The sequence below is a fragment of the Rhopalosiphum maidis genome, chromosome 1 (assembly GCF_003676215.2).
Source record: "Rhopalosiphum maidis isolate BTI-1 chromosome 1, ASM367621v3, whole genome shotgun sequence".
In the NCBI taxonomy this organism is placed as follows: Eukaryota; Metazoa; Arthropoda; class Insecta; order Hemiptera; family Aphididae; genus Rhopalosiphum; species Rhopalosiphum maidis.
This window is the reverse complement of record NC_040877.1, coordinates 31817568-31840941: the sequence shown is the minus strand read 5'-3', so window position 1 is coordinate 31840941 and position 23374 is coordinate 31817568. Positions and strand designations below refer to the sequence as shown.

The 23374-nt window shown below is 31.6% G+C and overlaps 1 protein-coding gene across 3 annotated transcripts in view; it reads left to right on the top strand.

The window, feature by feature from the left end:
* Nucleotides 1-23374, top strand: part of LOC113547858 (paired box protein Pax-6-like) — a 43655-nt gene that overhangs the window by 4487 nt on the left and 15794 nt on the right. For 2 of the 3 annotated variants that reach the window (XM_026948402.1, XM_026948400.1), the window contains exons 2-5: nt 1633-1687; nt 4850-4973; nt 13801-14050; nt 14926-15106. In XM_026948402.1, the coding sequence (XP_026804203.1) occupies nt 1646-1687; nt 4850-4973; nt 13801-14050; nt 14926-15106 (597 nt within the window). In that variant the 5' untranslated portion in view covers nt 1633-1645. The remainder of the gene's footprint in view (nt 1-1632; nt 1688-4849; nt 4974-13800; nt 14051-14925; nt 15107-23374) is intronic. The other variant, XM_026948401.1, reaches the window with a different exon arrangement.

Genomic DNA, 23374 nt, shown 5'->3' with positions numbered 1-23374 from the left:
TATGCGGCGTGCTCAGTATAAATATTAGCCGAGCATGTTTTCTATTCTTACAACACACACACACACATATACACATACATCACAGGGGGGAACAATATTACAACGGCGGCGGTGGCGGCGATGATATTATTATAAAAGAACCGTTTTTTTTCACTAGTGGTTTTCTGAATTAGAAAACCATCCGACACACCATCTGCCCCCATACTCTGGTACTGCTGCTGCAGCGTCCTATTGTCGCGGGCCCTACGTTGCAATGGTAGGTAAATACTGCGGGGACCGTCATGGCCACACTTCGCATATATATATATACGTACGGACAATAGTCATAATAAAAAAAATGTACACATAAGAAGATGAACAATAAAAAAGACCACGAGGGTATGTGTGTACATAAACGCGATGTTAGCTAGCGGTGCTTGACAAAAAGCTGCCGTCAGCAGTGGACGGGGTACCGTGACAATACAAATCAAAGAGGGATGGGGCATTTTAGCTAGAGGGCGGAGCCACAGCAAATATATTATTATAGTTTATAATAAAGCAATTGTGTCGTGTGCGTATCAATGTTATTAAATTAAATTCATCTTCAATATATTTTATTCGACAGTTATTGCATTCACGTATTATATTACTGTTATTACCACTGTCTGCTATATTAGGTATATATTTACTATACCTTCTATTTTCCTAAAAAAATATAATATTGCGATAGCATGGTACATTATGATATGTAAACCTATATAGGATATAACCAATATATACATAGATCACACCACTATAGCGTGAAGGAAAATATTGAAAATTAGAATTCAAAAATTCTTTCACCACTGCACATAAAACAGTGTTACGTGTACAACATATAATATGTTGTATATATAATATATAATATATATATAAGTATAATACCTATGTATGTTTTGAGTGGTTAGGATATCGTGGTAATAATTGTTATTACGATTTTCTGACCAATTCATTAAGTATAATATATAGGTTGATCCACCCGGCATGCTTACTACCATCATTTCCTTTAATAATGAATTTATATCATATTAGAAATATATATCATATTTTCAAGTACCAGATATTTTACCTTTAAAAGAGTATTCAGTGACCTTCTAAATTACACGCTTATTTTTTCAAATGAAAACCAACTCTTTTTACTGAAAAATGTCATGCAGTTAATTTTTTTGAAAATGTTTATATGACCTGATCAAAATTAAATCCAAGTATAAAGTAGTAAAGTACACGCCGTTATTTTCAAAAAAACATTATTATTGACACTAAAAAAAAGGCCGTTCTCATTTGAAAAAAGTCGGTATTGTCATCATGTAGGTACTTCTTAAATGGTAAAAATCTAAGTATTTCAAAATATGATCCTTAAAACAGTAAACATTAAATTCAAAATATAAAAATTTGAGTACATTTATTACCGTAGGGAAAATATTAAGCGGTGAAATGTAGCGAATGTAACTCGTACAACGCAATTTAATTTAAAAAAAAAAACACTATTTCGTTAAAAAGCGTATAGAAAATAGTTTTCTTTCAACTACCATAATGATTTTTTGATTTAATGTATCGAAATTCATCATCAACGATTAACTCACGTGCAAATGTTATTTGTTATTTTTGTTGAAGCTAAAACCAGAAAATGCCAGAAAAACATTTCACTCAACTGGAAGCTGCTCCAAAAGTAATATTTTCATAATCTATAATAATATCTTAAAAATTGAACCATAATGATTATTATTTATTAATTATTAATATAATATTATAATACTATTTACGGTTTTAATAATTTTTACATATTATTTCTTAGTTTTAATCATTATAATGTGATATTATTTATTAATGTTTGATGATGAAAAATAATATACCAATTATAATTTGTTGAGTAGTTTGTTAATACATACCACGTATAAATTAATGTACGCATTGTTCAATTATATTAATTTCAACGATTTGGTCTAGGTAAAACATGACATTTTTAAATTAAAATACTTAACAAATACAATTAATTTAGCGTATTAATATACATTAATATACAAGTTATTAATATAACTACTATCACATGTTATACAAATAATATAGTTAATTATGTAAAAATAGGAAATATTTCCAATGCGTTATTTATATTTATGTTGTTGGTATAAGGCACGCGTATTACAATTATTATGTTAATTTACTAAAACAATTCAAAGACAATTTTGGTTTGTTAGTCGCATGCGCATGTTCTTCTTTGGAATAATTTACTTAACAAATATATGTATACTATTATTTTATTGAATACGAACAAACGATTATATTCAAAATGCTAACAATAATAATATATAGGTAGGTACATTATAATGTTATACACCCTAAACTGGTAAATATAAATAAAGCCATGACAGACTTTTAGAAGTCCATTCGCATGTGCTTCACCCTCGTCCCTCACTCTATCTGCTGGCTCTCTTATATATACATCATATACATAAACATAATACTTAGCAGCCTGCAAATCGTTATTCACAGTGAAGTCGCGTGTCGGTCGTAATCAAAACACGATTCAAAACCGCGGTTGCGGGTAATTAGTGCGTAAATCGCGTACAAAAAAATAACACAGTTCAAAGGGATTATTGCGCGCGTTTCCTTTGCTGCGGCATATTTTTGTTTTTTTTTTTTTTTGCGGGGGATAGTAAAAAATGAAATGAAAAAATACCCCCTTAACGAATACATTATTGCGGCACAGTGCAATTATATTTTTTCATCGTTCCACTCGCCGCTCAATCCGAAAAACCGACGTCGGTGGTAGCTCAAGTGTATATATACATAATTGTATACATGGTATTATACAATAATATACGCGCGCATACATAGCACAAATCCTGTCGTGTAAGTCGTTTTCTTTTGAAGTCGCTAATGAGAGTTTGTCCTCCGCTGTCACGCTCGCGTGCCTATATAATGTGTATAGTCGTATACGATTATATATAATATTATTATAATATGTGCGACGTTTTTATGTATACATGTAGTTTATGATGGGGATAGTGGTGAAATCTGTGACCGATCAAAAAAATAAAAAATAAAATAAAATAAAATACGGTTTTTATTTTTTGCCATAACGTATGCAACGCGCATTTAAACGATCTCCACGCGACGTTTTTGTACTAACAGTATAATATATATATATATATATAAATTTACGTGTGTATACGAGCTTGTGTATTATATTATTATATACAGAGGGCCGAGTCAAGTGCCCACTTGCTTTGCCGTTGCGTCTACATGCACACACGCGTTTTGACGCCGCTTTGTACATAATACATATAATATTATGGAAGTACAAACGGTACGTATAGGTTTTATATTATTATTATTATACATAGCGTTCAAAGATGAATTCGGTCGAGTTTCTGATTTCAAGTATGGCAAAAAAAAGAACGTATACATTTCATGCACGTATTTTACTAAATTAATCGGGAAAAGGAATAATGACCTGCGACTTTTTTTTTAAGTATATCGTATTCATTTTATTATTATAGTTTACGATTGAAATATCTTTAAATCGTATAAGTAATAGTTAATAGGTGCATATATTATTTTGTTGTATTGATATGTACATCTCTAATTTGATTGCTACTTTGCAAATAAAGACGATGCTTATCATTATCATTATTTTAATGTTGTTGGACTAAGAATATAAGTCTTATTGGTTTTATTAAAAATAATAATATTATTTTCATTTCTAGTTATTTCGAAACTCCAACGATTATAATTTTTTGGTTTTGTCCACATTTTATCAACTATGTATTGTTCCCAGTAAACAAGTACTCCAAAGACATACGTTAAACATAATACATCAACAACTATCTTAACTGACATCAACCACTACCTAGTACAGGTACCAGGCTTTACCTGTAGATATATCAATACCTGTAAACTATTATATGGGTAGAATAATAATAATATTATTATCCATCCGTAAACCGTATATAGAGAGTCCAGACGACCGATACAGTGAAAAAGAGACAACATTCTTTTCATCTTATTTTGCCATTTAACCTTTTAATGACTCAAATACGTTTATTTTTATTTATTTTTCTTTTTTGACACTTGCCAATATAAAATTTCAACGTAAATAAACCCGCTCGCACAATAGGCGATCGACCGCAGACGACAGCTTGGTCGTATTTAGAGGGTTGAATAAAATAAACTCAAGGTATTATTATCCGTTTCTCCGAATCAAGTAGTGTACATTATTATTGTTGGTATAATTTATATTATATTTATATATACCTTTGTACCAACATAATATACTATCGGGGTGGCGCTAACCAGTTGTCTACCTTTCGTCAATCGGCGATTCCCCCAATTCAACAATATTAAGCTAACGCTGTCCCTGTAGACAGCTGTTGTGATTTATTCTACAAATTGAAATGGTTCGATGAGCGTGCGTTTCGTTTAAAGTAGCTTTTCATTTCCGATAAATGACTTCCATAGTATGCGTGTGGTCCCCTTCGATGTATGTACGCGCTTATAATATGTCGCGGTGTTTTGTCGCGTGTAAATGTTCACTTACATTATATTAGCAGCGTACGTTATTTGGGCCAATGTAAAATGGACCCTTCGCTATTCGCAGGCTGGACATGCAATTTAAGTTTTCCAATGTGTAATCTTATGGTATTTTAATAGGAACTCTTGAATCTATATGAGTCACCCACTTAGGGGAGAAAAACAAAATATATAGTGAGTGAAAAATGTGTTCTTTTTCTAATGTTTTCATGAAAAATATTATTACATACTATTAAACAAGTATGACTTTTATTTTATTTACGAATCGAAAGTTTAATATTAATTATTATTTATATTTCAGGTGTTGGGTCTTTACGGAGGAGGGACGTGGGGGTCCGTCAAGACGTTGCTTGGAGCTGGGGTGGGGGGGCTCGGGCCTTTCCCTTGCAGAGAAAACGAACCATTCTGGAAGATGCCTCACAAAGGTAAGATTTTCATAATTTTATACGATTTTTTAGTTATTAAAAATTATATTGTTTAAGATATATAATATAATTAATTAATATAAAAAATATGAATAAGAATATAAATATAATATGTATGATATATTCCAACATTTAATTGCATTTCTAATATTTCTATAGTCGACTGAGATTTTCAATATTTTCATAACTTGCGAAAAATTAAACTTAACTAAATTTTCGAACGTTGTTAAGTTTCGATAATATTATACATTTAAAAGGAACGAGATTTACAACTTTTAAATTATAATTTTACTGCTTATATTTTGCCACTGGTGTCGAAAATAGTATCGAATTAAAGTAAGGATTCTCAAAATTATAATAATTTACTGGTATGATAGGAGCTATATTAAAAAGGGAATATTTAATTGCAAATACTATACATCTAGATATATGATTTATTTTAAAAATGCAATTAATACATAATCATTCTCTAATATATACTTCTTATTGTCGACCTGTATCAAACACGTTATTTTTAATTAGTAGATATATGTAGGTATTTTAATTAGTGTTCGTCGTCCAAAGAAAATGTATAATAATTTTAAACTACATGCTTTAAATTCTAAGTTTACAACTCTTTCTAATTTTTATTTTTAAATACTTTACATATTATATAAAGCACACATTATACATATTATTACATTAATACCATTGCCAACTATTCCGGTTGAATACGTCCCGCCGACACGTCGACGCACTGATGGAGGCACACGAAATAAAATAAAATCATCTAACAGATCTTTGCGGCATGATTAATGGACATCAAGCATTTCAGAACGATTTTCGATCGTTATATTTTTATAAAATCTTTAAATTGTCGTTGTTTATTTTTTTTTTTATCCATCTACTATCGCCGTCTTTTTTTTCTACCATATAATACCATTGACAGATAGATTCTATACGTAGTGATGCTTTTAATGATGAGATTTGATAAAGAAGGGGAAAAAAGGAGGAATACAAACCAGTTTTAATCAGTTGACATGTGACACTGAGTACAAGAAAGGGACCGAGTCGTGTGCGGTTGTATAATATTATGAGATATTTGTCGGGGCTCATTTAGGTATCGTGTTTCAGCGTTATTTTTTTCTTTTACCGCTCCCGCCTTGCATTTATATAGGTATGGGTATTATAAACATACATATACACACACCTACGTAGGTACATGTTATACTTATTACTGTAGGTAAAAAAAAATATTGAATTATAAAATGAAAATATCTTAATAACCTTCTGCGCACATATACATACGTACAAAAAACATGTAAAAGCAATGCGTCTTCGTCTACGTGTGTCTATATCTTTGTCTAAGCGTATACAACACGCCGCCCCGCAGTCCGGTTTCTTAGACACAAAACGTCACCACTGCCACCACTCGTTCTTCGACCTGTACTATGACATCGAAACGGATCCCTTGTCGTAACTTAAATTTTATTCTATATTTAGATATATATAATATAGAACATCGTTTGTCATTTGACTACAAAAAGACAGACGCACAACAATATTATCGTCGAAATTTAAAATTTGCCCCATATCGTGCGTTTGATTGTTTTGATTATAATATATAGATAATAGATAACTCCAAATTTAGAAATAAAATTCATTTTCAGCGTGATAAAAAAAAATGTAATACGAAACTGAAATACTTAAGTACTTTGTTTTTTTATGAACTGTAAATTTTTTAATGCTCCTGTCAGCATAATATCAAACTATAAATATTAAATTTATATATTTAACGTATTGATTATTGACATTTGATAAATTATGTACATATACATTTTTTAAAGACTGGTAAGATAAGAATACAAAATTAGGTTCTAGAGACTTGTTTTCAGTAAACCGCGCGCAATCGTACTCCACCGGTTTTCTGTTTCCTGAAGGCTATTTTCTATTGTAATTATGATCCTATACGATATCTTATATGTTATTTTGGTAGGTAGTCAATACTTTTATGGAAACCTATATAGATTATATTATATTTACCTGTCAACTGTGATACAATATCATATACACTTAGAGATACGCACCTATATAAAAACGTCAAACGTATTTTCAAAAATATAAAACTGCAAGAGTGAACTAAAAACATATATTATATATTTATATATATTACTACCACTCAAGATAAAAGAACAATATATAAAGACCACACACACACAGCATGAGCCCTCACTTCGATTGACTTTAATACAATGTCGCTAAAAAAGATCTAAAGGATGGAAGTATCTCTATTATATCCGCCGTGTAACTCAGCTTCAATAACGCATTCGATTTGTAGATATATATAGGTCAAGGCAACACTAAAAATTTAATCGATCACGGGTAATCTGTTACCCCTATTCACATCTATCGCCCACAGGATTCCCCACAGACAGGTGTGTATGGCGCGCGCGTAGGCGTATAATAATATAAGAGGCTTTCGAAGGGGCTTGCAGCGCAGATTTTTCCATCTCCGATTATCACACCTGCAGAACAATGATGGCGTAACCACCGCACTGCGTTTTCGGCCTTTATACATGTATAACCACGAATACCATTTATCCCATGTCGGGACCATACATGTCGATTTTTTCTCTATTATTTTTTTTTGTTTATGTTTTGAAGGGTTAACCTTAACACAATAGGCGTACTTTTTCGCTTCAGCACGACCCAAACACGCGTGCACACATTTTCTGAACCGTTCTTAATCGTTGCAATGTCGCCAAATACTTTCATATCGCCGTGTTTGCGATTATTTACGAGTTACAACTTATTACTTAATGACGGGGCATAAGTGTTAAACGCAGACACGCAGTAGATGTTCTTACCTTGTCGTATCGACGTTGCTGAATGGCAAAAAACTTTCAAGTCAAACGGGCTATACAATATAATGTTCGCCTGAAGAGATTATATACATAGATCCTACTAATGCTTTCATGTTGCATGTTCCGGAACTTTGGAAAGTCTTGCTGATCGTATATTAATCCATAATCACAACATTTCAATGTTGCCAACAATTCTTTATTGTACGACCAAGGTGTCTCTGGTTTCGAACTGCAAGTTGTCATACTATGGTATTATTATAATTCCAGCTGAGTCTGCAACGATTGTACTTTCCATACATAAATAGTTGCTACAAATTACTATATAATACATACCTACATTAATAGATCGTTTAAAGTAAAAAAGATTAACGTACTACAGTAGTTTCAAGATATATGTATAGGTACTACTGCACATCAGTAAAGTACATCAGTACAGAGCATATATATTTTTCACGAATTGTCACTAACTTTAGTTAAAGAGCTGTAATAAAATACTGATATTCTTTAAACAGCTTAAACTACATATTATCAAGTAAAAGTTTTCAGCTTTTTCGATATGATAATAAATTATTATTAATGTTATAGGCTTCAAATGTATTTTGTTAGTTTTCTCCTGTGGTTAAAATATTATTATTTGATTTATATACTATATATATATATATATATATATATATATATATATATATATATATGTGTGTGTGTGTGTGTGTGTGTGTGTGTGTGTGTGTGTGTGTGTATAATGTATCTTTATATTTTTTCTATATCTTTGATGTAAAATAATTGTATATTTATGTACATAATTTTATTTCATAAATGTTAATATTTTATATTAGCATCAAATCTAATAATATTTTACCAAATAATAAATAATTTTTATCCCAAAATAAATTATTATAAAATTAATATTAAAAAGCAACCATCATAGATGAAAAATGTATATAATTACAAATGTTACTTCTTATATCATTATATATTTATATTGCCTGTATCTTGGTGGAATTTTAGAAAATCAAAAAATTACAAAGAGTAAGCAATTTAAATTAAAAATAACAACAGACAAAATAATATATCATTTGTATACTTATTTAATTATATTTGTATATGTATTGTATTCTTAAAGTATAAAAAAATTAAATAGTAACATGCAATTTACTGCGGTAATATATTGTATTGAAACAAATTTGTGGTATAGTGAAAAGTATTTTTAAGAGAAAAGTGAAAAAAATGGAAATCTTTAATAGGTTAACTTTCGTGAAACCAAATGTTTCTATTGCTTGCCTATTTATATAACTGAGAAAAGAAAAAACATAGTGGAATTAATAAAAATCTAAAATACATTGACACTTTAAAAGGGTATGAAATCGATATTGTATGTTAGTGTATAATATCATAGATAATTAATTTGCGTAAAATAAATATGTTATGCTTATGATAATATGAACATATAATCTATTTCATAATTAATTAACTTCTTTTAATCAAAGTTTTTTGTGCTGTTGCTGCTACTAACATTGGTTATTAGCGGTTTAATTTTGAATTCATGTTATTTTGATGTAAACTCAATCATGACCACCGCCGGCATGGCGACAGGATAAAAACGCGCGTCCTCGGTGGAGGTGTTGGGTCGTTAAATTTACGGTAAAGCACGCGTGCGCACCGTAAACTGCGCAGATATATATATATATAATGTACAAATATATACATTTTATTTCGCGCACGTTGCCGTGGCGACGAACCGAGCGGAGTGACGCGCGGTGGCGTATCCAGCCCGACTCGATGCGCTTCCGGTCGCCGCCGCCGGTGTATTATGCGTCCGCAGCTGGATCGGAGGCTGCGATGAGGGGTGCCGGACGTGCCGCCGGAAAAACGTTTTCCCGCCGCGGGCTGGCACAGAGCCGAAACGGCCGGACGACATACGCGCACGTACGCAAGTTTTCCGCCTCCCTTCGAAACGGTTCACGAAATATTATGTATTATGTGTATTACACAATGGACGCGCTTTTTTCACACACATTTGTAACGATCGTGATCTCTCTCTTATATCGTATTATATGGCTTTGAGATTTCGTTCATGTAATATATAATGATATTGTATTAAATATTTTGACAGAAATTTCCTGTACAGATGAAACAAAAAGAAAAAACTTTTCATGACCAAGAAGTCAGCTAAACATATTCCAACGTTAAAATCATCTATAATAATATTACTATGAAAGACAACTAGCTGTTTATAATAAATAATATTCATTTCTGTAAATATGCGATGATTTTAATATTATCATGTTTTAAGAACCGTGTGTAAAATTATCTATACAGTATATACAGAATATATACACATACATAAAACTATAATTTGATATTACTTAACCTTTCGAACTTAAAAAATGTAATACTTTTAAGATGAAACTCGGTTTTTATGCATATTTATAAGCAGTAGTTATATTTTACGAACTGGCACAAAATGTCTCAAAAATATGGAGTAGTTATATTATACGTTACATGAACGTTTGGTGGCCTTCAATGATCACAGTATGGCTTAGATACCTATATGGCTACATGTATATATAAATAATATGTCGATATGTACCTATATGTATTATACGATACGACACTCGTAAAACGATATTGAAATGATCTCCTTTGTGCGTATATTATCATTGGAAAATAGAATTATATATATAAACTATATAACTATAAATATAATGTATATATATATGTACATCAAATTCCACTCACGGGTTTTCAAAATAAAAACCGCTTAAGACGACAGTTTTCGAATTGATACCCATATTATACCTACACATATATCCTACAATATATTATATTGGGATTTGGGGTGCGCGCGCGGACAATAGTGGTGAGGACGAATATATATACCACCATGGTGGCGGGTATAAAAAATATTATTTCGACCCTACTTTGTACGCCGTTTTTGAATACATAATATAAAACCACTATCGTATACCGAGCTATAAAGTGGCCCGCAAGGAAATATTTACTCTTTTTCTCCGTTCAATTTTGTATGAATTCCTAATATTTCAGAGCGATCGAGTAACGTGCGAAAACGATTCTAACACAAATGTGACCATTGAATTGAACGAAAAAATTAAACTAAATTAACGTTATACAATATAATAATGTAACTTTAACCCGCCATGGGAACGACGTAAACGCGTATTCTTGTGATTTAGACTTAAATATTATACACGAAAATATGACATTATGTAATTTTATCATCATAGGAAGTCGAATCTTCACGATGATAATATACTTTTATTTGTTTATGTATGTGTAAGATGGGATATACTGAAAATATTCGATACCTAACTAAAACCCTGCAAAAAAAAAAAAAACAACAGAAACATAATCTAAAAATATGATATTAATCGCATGGGTATCTACATTATATAATAAAATAATATAGTAATTTAGGTACGTTATTATTTCGTTTTAGCCCTCTTTGTCCTGTAAAAATATACAATATATATTATCGATTAATCTAACGCACTATAGCCGTATACAATATAATATACGTATGCAAACGTACGACTGCGCGTGTAACCACTCGATTCAAAAATATTATTATTTATTGATTTATAATAAATCCGTCGCGACTACAGATGCTGTAATAGTATTTCTACGTAATAGGAACTTTCACCCGCTGCGGTTCGAGTGGCTCTCATAGCGATGACGTGACATACGCTATCGCTCTTGTTAGCTCGTCGTCAACGGCCAATAATTCGCAACACTCGAGAAAACGAAGAGAAAGACTCCGCAGTGCAGTGTATATACAAATATATATATGTGTGTGTGTGTGTATAGTGTTTAAATTAAATTCAAAAGCAATAAAAACCGTTTTCGAAATGTGTTTGGGCGTGTAAACAGCCTACACGTATATATATAAGAAAAACACCATACGCATCGAACGTATATTATTGTATATTATTACTTTGTTGCGCGAAAAAGGGTGCATTTGGTCCACCGTGTGTTGCCAACAACAATCACGCGTAACAAGTGACAAAAACGTACACGCGTAAATACGATACATATAATATAATAGATACACCAATGCATCGTGGAAAAAACCTCTTCAACTGAACTATCACCACTCTTCCCCGCGGTGTACACAATCCTTTAAGACGATTTTCGGACCCTCACAAATTTTTCATGTACATATATTTGCACCCCCTACGAACGTTACAAAAATATTATATTATAGACTTACTGATACAATAATATTGTATATTATTTTGTAATAGGTACATATTTATATTTTATCGACGTCTTTATGAAAAATAATACTTTCAGCCGATATATTGTATTCTTGGTTCAAAACACTATTGGTGGTTCATCCATAAGATCATAGTGACTTATGAGTTATTTATTATTACCTACTATTGAGAAACTTATTTCTATTTTGTACATTCAATATATACATTTTTACAGATTACAATAATTATTTTATACGAATAAGTGAAATGCGTTCGTAGTGGTATTTTTTGAAGTGTGATTACATTTAGGTATAATACACTGTAGTACTTTGATTTTGATAGATCGAACGTACGTATAATGATATAAAAATAATATAGGCACTATTTTGGTATACATTAAATAATTTAGAAACGTGCGCTGTTTACTTGCTTAAGATCAACTCGGCGTTCGAAGATCCGTCTGGGACGGAAACCTGTTTTGTTTGGTTAGCGCCCAAACGTCGGCGGCAACCAAATGTAATTATAATAATATATGTATTCCGTTGGAAATGTATTTTACACGTTTCAGCGAGTAATAATAATTTAAAAACTAGTATTTAATAATCGTATTATTGTGATTATTATTACTACGGTCCAAAGTGCATATTATAATATATACTTATCCGTCTGATTTGTATAGACGTGCCTATATTACGAGCGCGGATTCGATTAATAACAATTTACACCTCATTCGGTATACCTGTATTCACCTTAAAACGAATGCTTTTATGAGCAACGCACTGCTTTGATCACGACCGTTGATATTATTCATAGTATACAAAATATAATTTTCAGCATTATTAAAAGAAAATAACGAACAACAAATGAACGAAACGAACGCAACGAGACAACTTTAAAACTATTCAAAATTGTTTGAAATTAGACAAATTATTATAGAACATAAAATATATTCCATGCAAAATAATACTTTTTCTGTAGAAATACAATTTTACAATTTCAATTGAATTTAAACGAGAACAATGACGCTTAAATCTCTCCTCTCGCTACATACACACACACATACTCGTACTTATACATTATATATACAATACTAATTAATATCCCCGCGGTGAGTACGATAGTGTGTGGGAATGCTTGCAGTCGGCGCTGTCACCGGGTGTGCGAAGAGTGTGTGTGTTTTTTCCACAACCACCGCCGCCGCCGTTTCTCTTTACTTGAGTGACAGATCCAATTTGCTTCCCCACTTCTCTCCGAACAATAAAAACCGCTACCGTATCAGAAAATACCCACGTCCCGCATATATATTTATATACACATACTATAATATATATATATATATATATATTATATTATTATTATACATATAATATAATACACGCGTAATATTTTCGTCGCCACGGTCGGATAAGCACGCACCGGAGGGGATGACGTTATGTTATATTTTGCGTGTGTGGTCTTCTCTCTCACTCACTAACTCTTAGAAACGTTTTTGTCGATAATTCTATTTAAAATATTCCGTATATTATATAATATCACGATCATATATTTATTGTCGATGTTTTATTATATAGCTGCAATAAGTATATATGCCGATCAGAAATTCATTTTACTACATTTTTTTCAACTCCAATTGTCCATCTGCGTTCATAAGTCTTAACCACACTGTACCTCTTTGTATCCTATGAAAGTGTCCTCTCTACATATTATAAACCATTTAAACACGCTATGTACAATACCGTTTATATAATATTATTTTAATTATTATTTTTTCAGATGATTCAGACCACTGCAACATGACGGCGGCGGCCGCGGCGATGGTCCAGAGCTCGGCGGCTCTGTTCGGTTGTTCGGCGGCCGGTCATAGTGGTATCAACCAGCTAGGTGGAGTGTATGTCAATGGTCGTCCGTTGCCGGACTCGACGCGACAGAAAATCGTCGAGCTTGCGCACTCGGGTGCCAGGCCGTGTGACATATCTCGTATCCTGCAGGTCTCCAACGGATGCGTGTCCAAAATACTTGGCAGGTGAGTGCTAAATCTAGACAATTAATTGCTATTATAAAAATCATACAGCTTTAGATGTATTAAAGTTTTAATTATACAAATTTAATTCCCGATATTAGTATAAAAACATTACGTGTTATATTCGAGAATCTAGATTTAGATGTTCTTTGTATTATTATAGAGTGCGCGTAGGTGAAAATTAAAGCCGTATTAATTAATCGGCAAGGATATGCATTCTGTAAATACTTATATAATTTGCGTGATCGATGCATAATTGCTCCTTGAGCTTGAAGAAACTTTTATAGCATGAACATATCTATGTTATATCTTTTAATTGGTTTTATACGTATTTTTTAACCTTCTAATTCGTCTTTGATATAATCTATTTTTAATTTTTTTTTAACTTTTAATCAATCACAGATTCATCAATATTGTTTTAATGAAATCTGTTACATTGTAAGTATATATCGTGGGATTATAATTAAAGCTAAATAGTATAAATAATAACACACTTAATACGTATTGTCTTAGTCTTATATACGATATTTTGTTGGTTTTACTTAAATTAGTCATACCACTTATAAGGATTGTTATAAATTATTTTAATTACATAAATGTATATATTTAAATATATAGTATCTAAATAACAATTTAGTATTAGTATTAACAAATATCTACTGCGTGAAATGTAGTACTTATATGATGATGATGGGTGAATGATATTTGGTATTCTGTCATATGTGTTTAATATTTATGATTACTTCGACACCTCCACTTCGACAACGATGAGATAATTACCTAAATATATAATACATCATATTGTCATCTACAATACAAAACGTATATTTACGCTTTAATAAGCTGAACTTCATATTCTATCTGGTTTGTCGCCGCAGGTATTACGAAACCGGTTCAATCAAGCCGCGTGCCATTGGCGGCTCTAAGCCGCGGGTTGCCACCAATGGCGTAGTGAACAAGATCGCCGACTACAAGCGTGAATGTCCATCCATCTTCGCTTGGGAGATCAGGGATCGTTTGCTGTCCGAAGGAGTGTGTAGCAACGACAACATACCGAGCGTAAGTACTATAATTTATTGGCAGTTATTTTACGATATGAATAAAAAAAATTTTAATATTTTAGTATAATCGCAATATTTTTTATAATAATATGATCGTGGATAAATTATCAAATTTAACGCCGTGTCAGTATTGCATGTTATGGACTTAATAATTAATATATTATTTCTTCCACAGTTATCGATAGTTGATATAAGATGTACTTAGGTATATTTTAAGTAGATATAAATTAATTTATCTGATGATTAATTTGACAGGAAATCGGGTAAATTATATTATATAGGTACGATTTAGAATTTCGATGTGATTTTATTGCAGTCGATTTCAATACTCCGATTCAACATTTCTTACTGACAGAATGGTATTTGTAGAAATAATGTCTACTGTTTAAATCTTAAAATCGTTTATTTTACTGATTTAAATTGAAATAAAAATAATTAGAAACAGTGTTCCCACGATCATAAAGATAATTAGGAATTTAAATTAGTTTTAAAAATCACTATACTAAGTGCGTCGATCTGAATTAATGGTTGATTATTACTGCCTCGGACCTCTATACCATTTCTGCGCAGCATCTTGTTGGAATGTATTTGGAAATGCGTTGCGAAGCTTAAATGTTAAAAATATCTCAAATGTAATCAATGCCTATGGAAATTAACGTGAGTCATAAAATTTCAATAATATAATTCAATATATCGCGTGAAATTATTATTGTAACTATTTCAAAAAAAAAGTCTGATTTATTTCATACATATACCTATACAATATTATATTTTATTTGTTATAACATATATATATATATATATATATATATACACGGCGCTTGGATATAATATTATAATAACTACGTAGGTACCTTCAGACGTTACAATCCCGAAACGGGTATTATTATTTTCATCGAAGGGTCGTCTATAATGTATATATAGGCAAATCGATTCAGTCAATAAAACGCCCCCTCCTCCTGTTCTGTATAGAAAAAGATACTTCTTTTAGACAGAAAAAAGACGAAAATAATAATAATAATAAAACGTAAAATATGTTTTCTTCTTTTCGTCCCTATCAAAAACACACACATGTACACTTTTGTTACCAGTTTTCACGGACCGTCGCACTCAATCCCAAACACAATGTATAAAAATATATATAAATCTTTTGCCTCTGTGCTGCGCAAAGTATACGCAGGCAGATATTGCAGAATTACTTTTTAATACGAAAGTAGAAAAAACGATAGAAAAAGAATCTTATGCTCTGTTGTGTGCCGGCTCGGATCTATATAGTACCGTCTATATACACGTCGACATATGTGCCTCGATCATCCGGTCTCTTATAAGCGCTGCACTCGCCGATGAATGAACATTTTTGTCGAGTGCCACTTGTACGGGTCCTCGGCGTAGCTATCATTATATTATTATTCCTTCTTGTTGTTATGTATGTATACATGATATATATGTGTATTACTTGTAGGTATTATAGGTATTGTACATAAGTTTTTTCTTTCCTTCCGACCATCATTGTACATTGTTGTGCGATCGCAACAACCATCTTGACGATGAGCATCATAATATATAATGCACAGTTGCATATAATATATATTAAATGTAATATTGTGCGTTTTCAAGTGGTCTTGTAAAACAGCTGTACAGAAAAATGCACTTACCTAGTAGATTCTATAGATAATTACCTATTTACCTGTTTATGTACATTTTTTTTAGTTTTGCATCACGTTTAACCTGAACAACATAACAATGTTATACTGTAGTAAATATCGATGTTTTAATCTGTGACATAATGTGATGATAATATAGCTAATAGAATAAACTATTAATCATGTTATTCTAACTGCACATACGTAATATTTTTATTTTCATCTTAAAAACTGTATTATCTACATATTAATTATATAGAAACGTCTTAATTCATTATATTTAAATTTAGCGAGTATAAAATATTCGGTATGGTAGAGTATTCAATAATTCTGTAGTTTAAAGGAATGAAATTAACTCTTTCAATTTTGTAAAAAAATAATTAATAAATTCTTTCTGCAAGTTTTCGTGCCATACACCTTCTGTAGTACATTATGTGTTTTGTTGTTGGCCAAAAGCGAACTTAAATATACTAATAAAAACGATAAACAACAATTTTTTTCTTTTATACTAGAAAGAAACTTAGAAATGTGCTCGATCCATGGGACACCCCGCCGTCAACCCTTGTATATACGTGTTGTGAGAATAATATAATTTAATATACATATGTGTAGTTTTGCTTTATACGCATGTTGTTCACATTTCATGTGGTTAAGCATATTTTTTCATATGTTCGTTAAGAATATAATATACGTACTCATTTCTTCTTTGCAGCACAATGCTACCACGTTGGTAAAACTCGAACAAATTGCGGTATTTTAGCAATAATTGGACGTCAGGGGGCTCTTTCTATGATATAGGGATGCTATGGAGAGAGTTGAGCTGGGGGGTTGAGAAGGGACGCGACGCCGGTGCCAATTATTACAAGTGAAAAAAAATAGAATTAATCATGAACAAAAAAAAAAGAAAAAGCTCAAACCGAAGAAAAGAGAGCGTGTTCGAGTGGTCGTTGCGCTCGTGCAGCAGTTTGTCCTCCTGGGATGTGGGCCATTAAACCTACCCCGACATTATGTGTGTATATGTACATGAAGTGAATGCGGTTTCCTCCCCATATATTTTTTTCACGACTCTTCACCAAACGGGTCAATTACCGACGATTTGTTGTTTTTAAGAGCACTGCGGCCGTCATTCGCGACGAAACCACTTTGGACCATAATATATTATTATTATTATTATTATTATTATGTGTGTTTTATAATCGCTTGTATTCATGATGTATATACAATAATGTACACGTTCGAATAGTTCAATCACTCGTTATCGATATAGTATACACACGCGTAAATAACGTTAGCAGAAAAATTCATGCTTCTTAAAATTTAACATAATATAATAATATAATGTGTAATCGAATATAAAATTCTAGATTTTCATATTTCTAGCCAATGTATAATATACACTAATATTCATTTTATTTTATGGTACTAAATTAAAAAATTTGAATTGAAAATTAAATTAGGAATATCCACTTAATTAGTTCAAATTTTATAATTCATAAAAATTTTGTAAGTATATAATAAGTATAATACAAGATTGAATATTATATTTATTTTATATTTTATGTAAAAATGTTACTAAGAATTATTAACCGTATAGTATACCTATATAAAGTTTAATATCTCAGAAACAGCTCACTACTTGCAATTGAAGTGCATCAACATTTTCAAAAAATTAATCTTAATTAACAATTCACAGTAAAAAATGGTCTAGCTAAAAAATATTATACTTTATAGACACGATGCACGTCATATACTAGGGATACATAGCTAAATCTGCAACGCGTTTACCTAAATATGTGTACCACTATAATGTATTAATGTGTATTCATAATATTTACATGGCCTCGTCGCCACAATCCTATTGCGGAAGAAAAGGACTCGTCGGTGAGAAGACGACGCGCGGTGGTAGTGTTTGCAATAAAAGGTGCTCATATATATACACCATCGACGGTGGGGCGACCACCAGGGCGTGGAAAATTATTGCGGATTGGTCGGAAAACGCGTCGTGGGAAAACATGGCCGAGCCGGGAAAGCCTAAAACATTGATCCGTATCGACAGGGTGGCGGTGGTGGCGCCGTCGGCGTTGGGGCCATATTTTCCTCTCGATTTCCGGTACAAAAACACTTCCTCCACCTATACGGTAAATAACAACACGTGAAACTCGCGGATAGCTATACACAATATATTATGACATATTATATACGTGTGTGTATCATGTGGATATTATTTGTTTCGCTCATTCTACGGTATTCTATAGAGATGTATTATATTTTGTTGAAAAAAAAAACATTTAATTACATTTCCTTTTCCCCACTGAATCATGACTCCAACTGATATATTATTATAATATTTATATACGTGACTATATAGTTAATACGAAAAAATGATAAGAGTCGTTGATTGTATAAAATACCCACATATATTAATAAGCCGTTATACAAATGTGAAATGACCATTGACCCTAAATAGGTTTTAGCGATTAATTTACATAATAATATCATATTCACTATTTATCGATTTTTTATTTATGACGGTGTATAATACGCGTATATGTGTAATGTATACAATACATCAGTACATAGCACCTATTTTGAATCAGTTCTAATAATTTTTATATTATAATGTACATGTGATTGATAGGTTAGTGTTATGTTATTTTAGTTCATTAATATTATGTGTTTTCAAGAATGTTACATTATACATGCGAGAATTTCGTAATATTATTTACGTGTGCGTTCAGTCGCCGGGTTGACGGATTGCGACATGCTTAGTTACATATATACTTTAGAAAATTCGTCGTAAACAGGGGTCAAGCGTCCGAAGCCCCAAGTCGGGTCATCTGTCATCGCTGGCTTACATAAACGTCAACGGTAATGTTTCCCTAAAAAAAAAAAATAAAAAAATAAAACAAAATTGTACATAATATATTTTATTATTGAGCGCACACCCTATAAATTATATATACTACTGCGGGGGAGTGTTGCGATTGAAAGTCTTCTGTTTAGGGTTGTTGTCCGGTGTCGGGTGTGCACGGACGGAAGCCCGTTGCGTGGTGTACGCGCCACGTTTTGCGCTCTGTAATTTTGCGAACTACGAAATAATAATAATAGTAATAATAACAAAGAAAAGGAATTCCTCTTTTAAACTTTACACAGCCATTGTCATTCAAATAAGATATGACTATATATTTTACAGTTATAGAAATGTCTTTCACCACCCATTCCACCGCAATAGGTTACGGACAAAGAAACTTTTCGTCCAGCGCCAATTAGTTTTAAATTATTCCCACACCCCTTTCCGAAAATGCACCCCGGAGATTTTTCGCTTTTTTATCTTTTCATTTTTTTCGCGTAAAACTCCTCAGTAACCGCAAATAATAGGCTCGTCAAAATTTAAAGCCTATTGTTGATACCGCTACTTCCAAAGCCCGCAGCGAACGAATTTAATCGTATTTTATATTGAAAACCCTGTTAACCATCGTTAATTAAAAGGCTGGACGCCATGCATTCGGATTGAAATAATTTTATAGCGATGAATTCAAATTAAATTTAACAAATGTAATTTTTAGTTATAATGGTCTAATATATTATTTGCTTTAACCATACCATAACAAATTAATAAATATACAAGAAAAAATATTTTTTTTACTTTTTTCTGACTTAATATATTTTGTACTAGTTCGTGTTGTTAGAAACAAAATAAATAATATTTCGCCGAACACGTATATAATTAAACACAATAAACATTTTTATTGCATTCAATACATAGATAATAAAATGTGATTGTTTTTAATAAAATAATAAATAATCATTATAATATTACTAACAGCATATTGTAAACGATTAGTTATTAAAAAAGGAGTATTTAAATTGTTTTCAATAAATAATAAGAAATCAATTGTTATTTAATTTAATCCACCATATTTTTTTTTATCCAACTACTAAATCTATCCAAAATGTATTTTGAAAAACTATACTTTTTTACAACTTAAGAATATACATCTAAACAAAAAAATATCTGATTTACCAGAAATATACAGCTATTAATTTTAGGTACACAACATTTACTTAAAACGTTTATTATACTCTTATTTTTTTGGTTAAAAATATAGTTAGTAATACTATTTTCCATCTATTTAACCAATACAATATATATATATATATATATAAACGCAGTACTGATGGTTTACGTAAATAGCGGCACAGACATCAAACACACGAGATTATCGAATAGCTCTTAAAGGATCTGATAGAAATTTTTGTTAAATACATAAAAAAAATATAAGGTAAAATACGGAGTAAAAAAAAAACCAGCAGAGTAAAAAATAATAATAAATAATATAATAATAATAAAAAAAATCGGTTTTCAGTGGCGTGCGTATATATATGCTATACTCACCGCCGCCGCAGCCGTGTGTCCCGAGTCAAACGCAGGCTGACGTATCAAAACCACTCGCCCCGGTTATTCGGTTTCCAGTCGGATGGTCCAGAAGAATGTCGCCCATAATAAAGATCAGCTGATTAGCCCATCTGGCGTTGGCATAGGCCTCGCGCAATAATGAATTCTCCGTAGCAGCCTTCGTACATTATATATACATATACATACATATTGTACACACGCGTATATACACTGTACCCTGCACCCTATGCCACAGCGTTCGCATACACGAGTATAGATTTTAGATTCATCCCTCGCACTCTTTAACACATTATTATATTACAAATTATTCCGTCGACCAGATTACACGGCCTAATACTATTAAAATACATACGCCTCCACTCCCCATAGCCGGACGCCTATATAGCCCAACGACGTTTCTAAATTTACTCGCGTGCATACGAAAACTCGGCCGTCCGGAAAACTTTGTCGTTCGCAGACTCAACCCCGACACTCCTATGTATGCCATGTATATTTGTATGTACCATCGACTCTATATGTATATATTATATGCATATACAGTTGTCTCTCGCGACATTTTTAAGCTTTTCGCGGGGTCCGTCACCGCACATAATCGAATCCGGCCTGTTTTTTGTCCCCGTTTGAAATTTTCCTTAATCCTCTACCCTTTATGTAACGCCGTATATTTTAGATTTTTTTTTCATCCGAGCCCCCCCGCCGACCGAGACCCCGATCACCACTTTTTAATCGTATCAATTCGAAACCGCGCCGGCAGATCTAAATAATATAATATAATATATATATATAGACCCCCGATCCCCTGATCCCGTTTCACGCTGTGGTCACGCCGTTGCTTCCACCGTCGTATATAATATAATATCATATCGAACGCATGATTTACAAATTTTCAATTTTTTAAAACGTATCTATTGTGAATTGTGATTGACAAAAGATTCTTGTTCACAGGCAACTGACTGCAACAGCAGTGATTATTCCATTATAAAAATACATTATAGTCTTCTATTCTTCCCTATGACATGCCCATCTGTTATCACAAAGATTATTTAATTTTAATATGATACAGAGAAATAATAAAACCATGTAGGTCTATTTAACAGAGAAGAAGAATATTGTAAATTGTTATACTTTAAAATACATTAGTATGCCATAATTATTAATTAGAGATGAACCTATATTAAAAAATTAATAGTTACCTATTTATTAAACCATATTATAATATTTACCAATTAAATATTATATAACGTGTGTATAATATTAAACATTGAGATATATTATAGTTCTCTATTGTTATTACAAGGCGAATACTCCGTTCAATACTTCAATGTAATGAATATTTCATAATATTAAAGGTATAGACTGTAGATACAATTTTAACATTTGGTTTGATCATTTAAGAGTAACACAATACTTTTTCTGTAAAATAATACTCGTAACTATTCTTCAAAATATGAGGAATCTTTTATCGACAAAATACCTATCTTCATTGTAGGTAGTGTAACGATGTTCGATTGAAAATTGTATTGTTATTGCTATATAATATATCATATATATATATACATATTATATAGCCAGTATTTGATATGGTATTTTTACTTAGGTATACACTTACACTCGTCAAGTATATAATTTATAACATAATATAAATAAAAATTATTGGGTGTAGGGAGGTGTACAATAGAATTTAAAGGTAGTATGGATGTATTTTTTATTTTGACACGTTAATTTAAAAATCAACGTGGAAATGAAAAATATACATTTGGAGACATAATTTCTGGTCGAAAGCTGTTCAACTCATTTGAGCATGATAATAAATTATACACACGTCCTGCGTAGTTGTTCGAAATGCAGTCCTGAATAGATTGTATTGTTTTAATACATTTTTATTGCAGTCTGTAAAATATCCTATTTTCATAAAAATACAAATTATACTAAGTAAAGCAAACGCATCCTTATCCATTGCACATCCAACTACCGCTCTAATTCTATCTCGTGTACAATGCACAATGCCGCGTGGATAAAATGTGCATATGCATATTATACCTAAGTATACATAGGTACACATGTACATAATATAGATTGTTATACGTATCTACGATATGTACAAAAGGCACAATATATAATATTATGTACAGTGTACATATTGTATAATATATGATATTATGTGTGTAACTACACAGACTTTGAGAATCGACCAGAGGTAATTTCG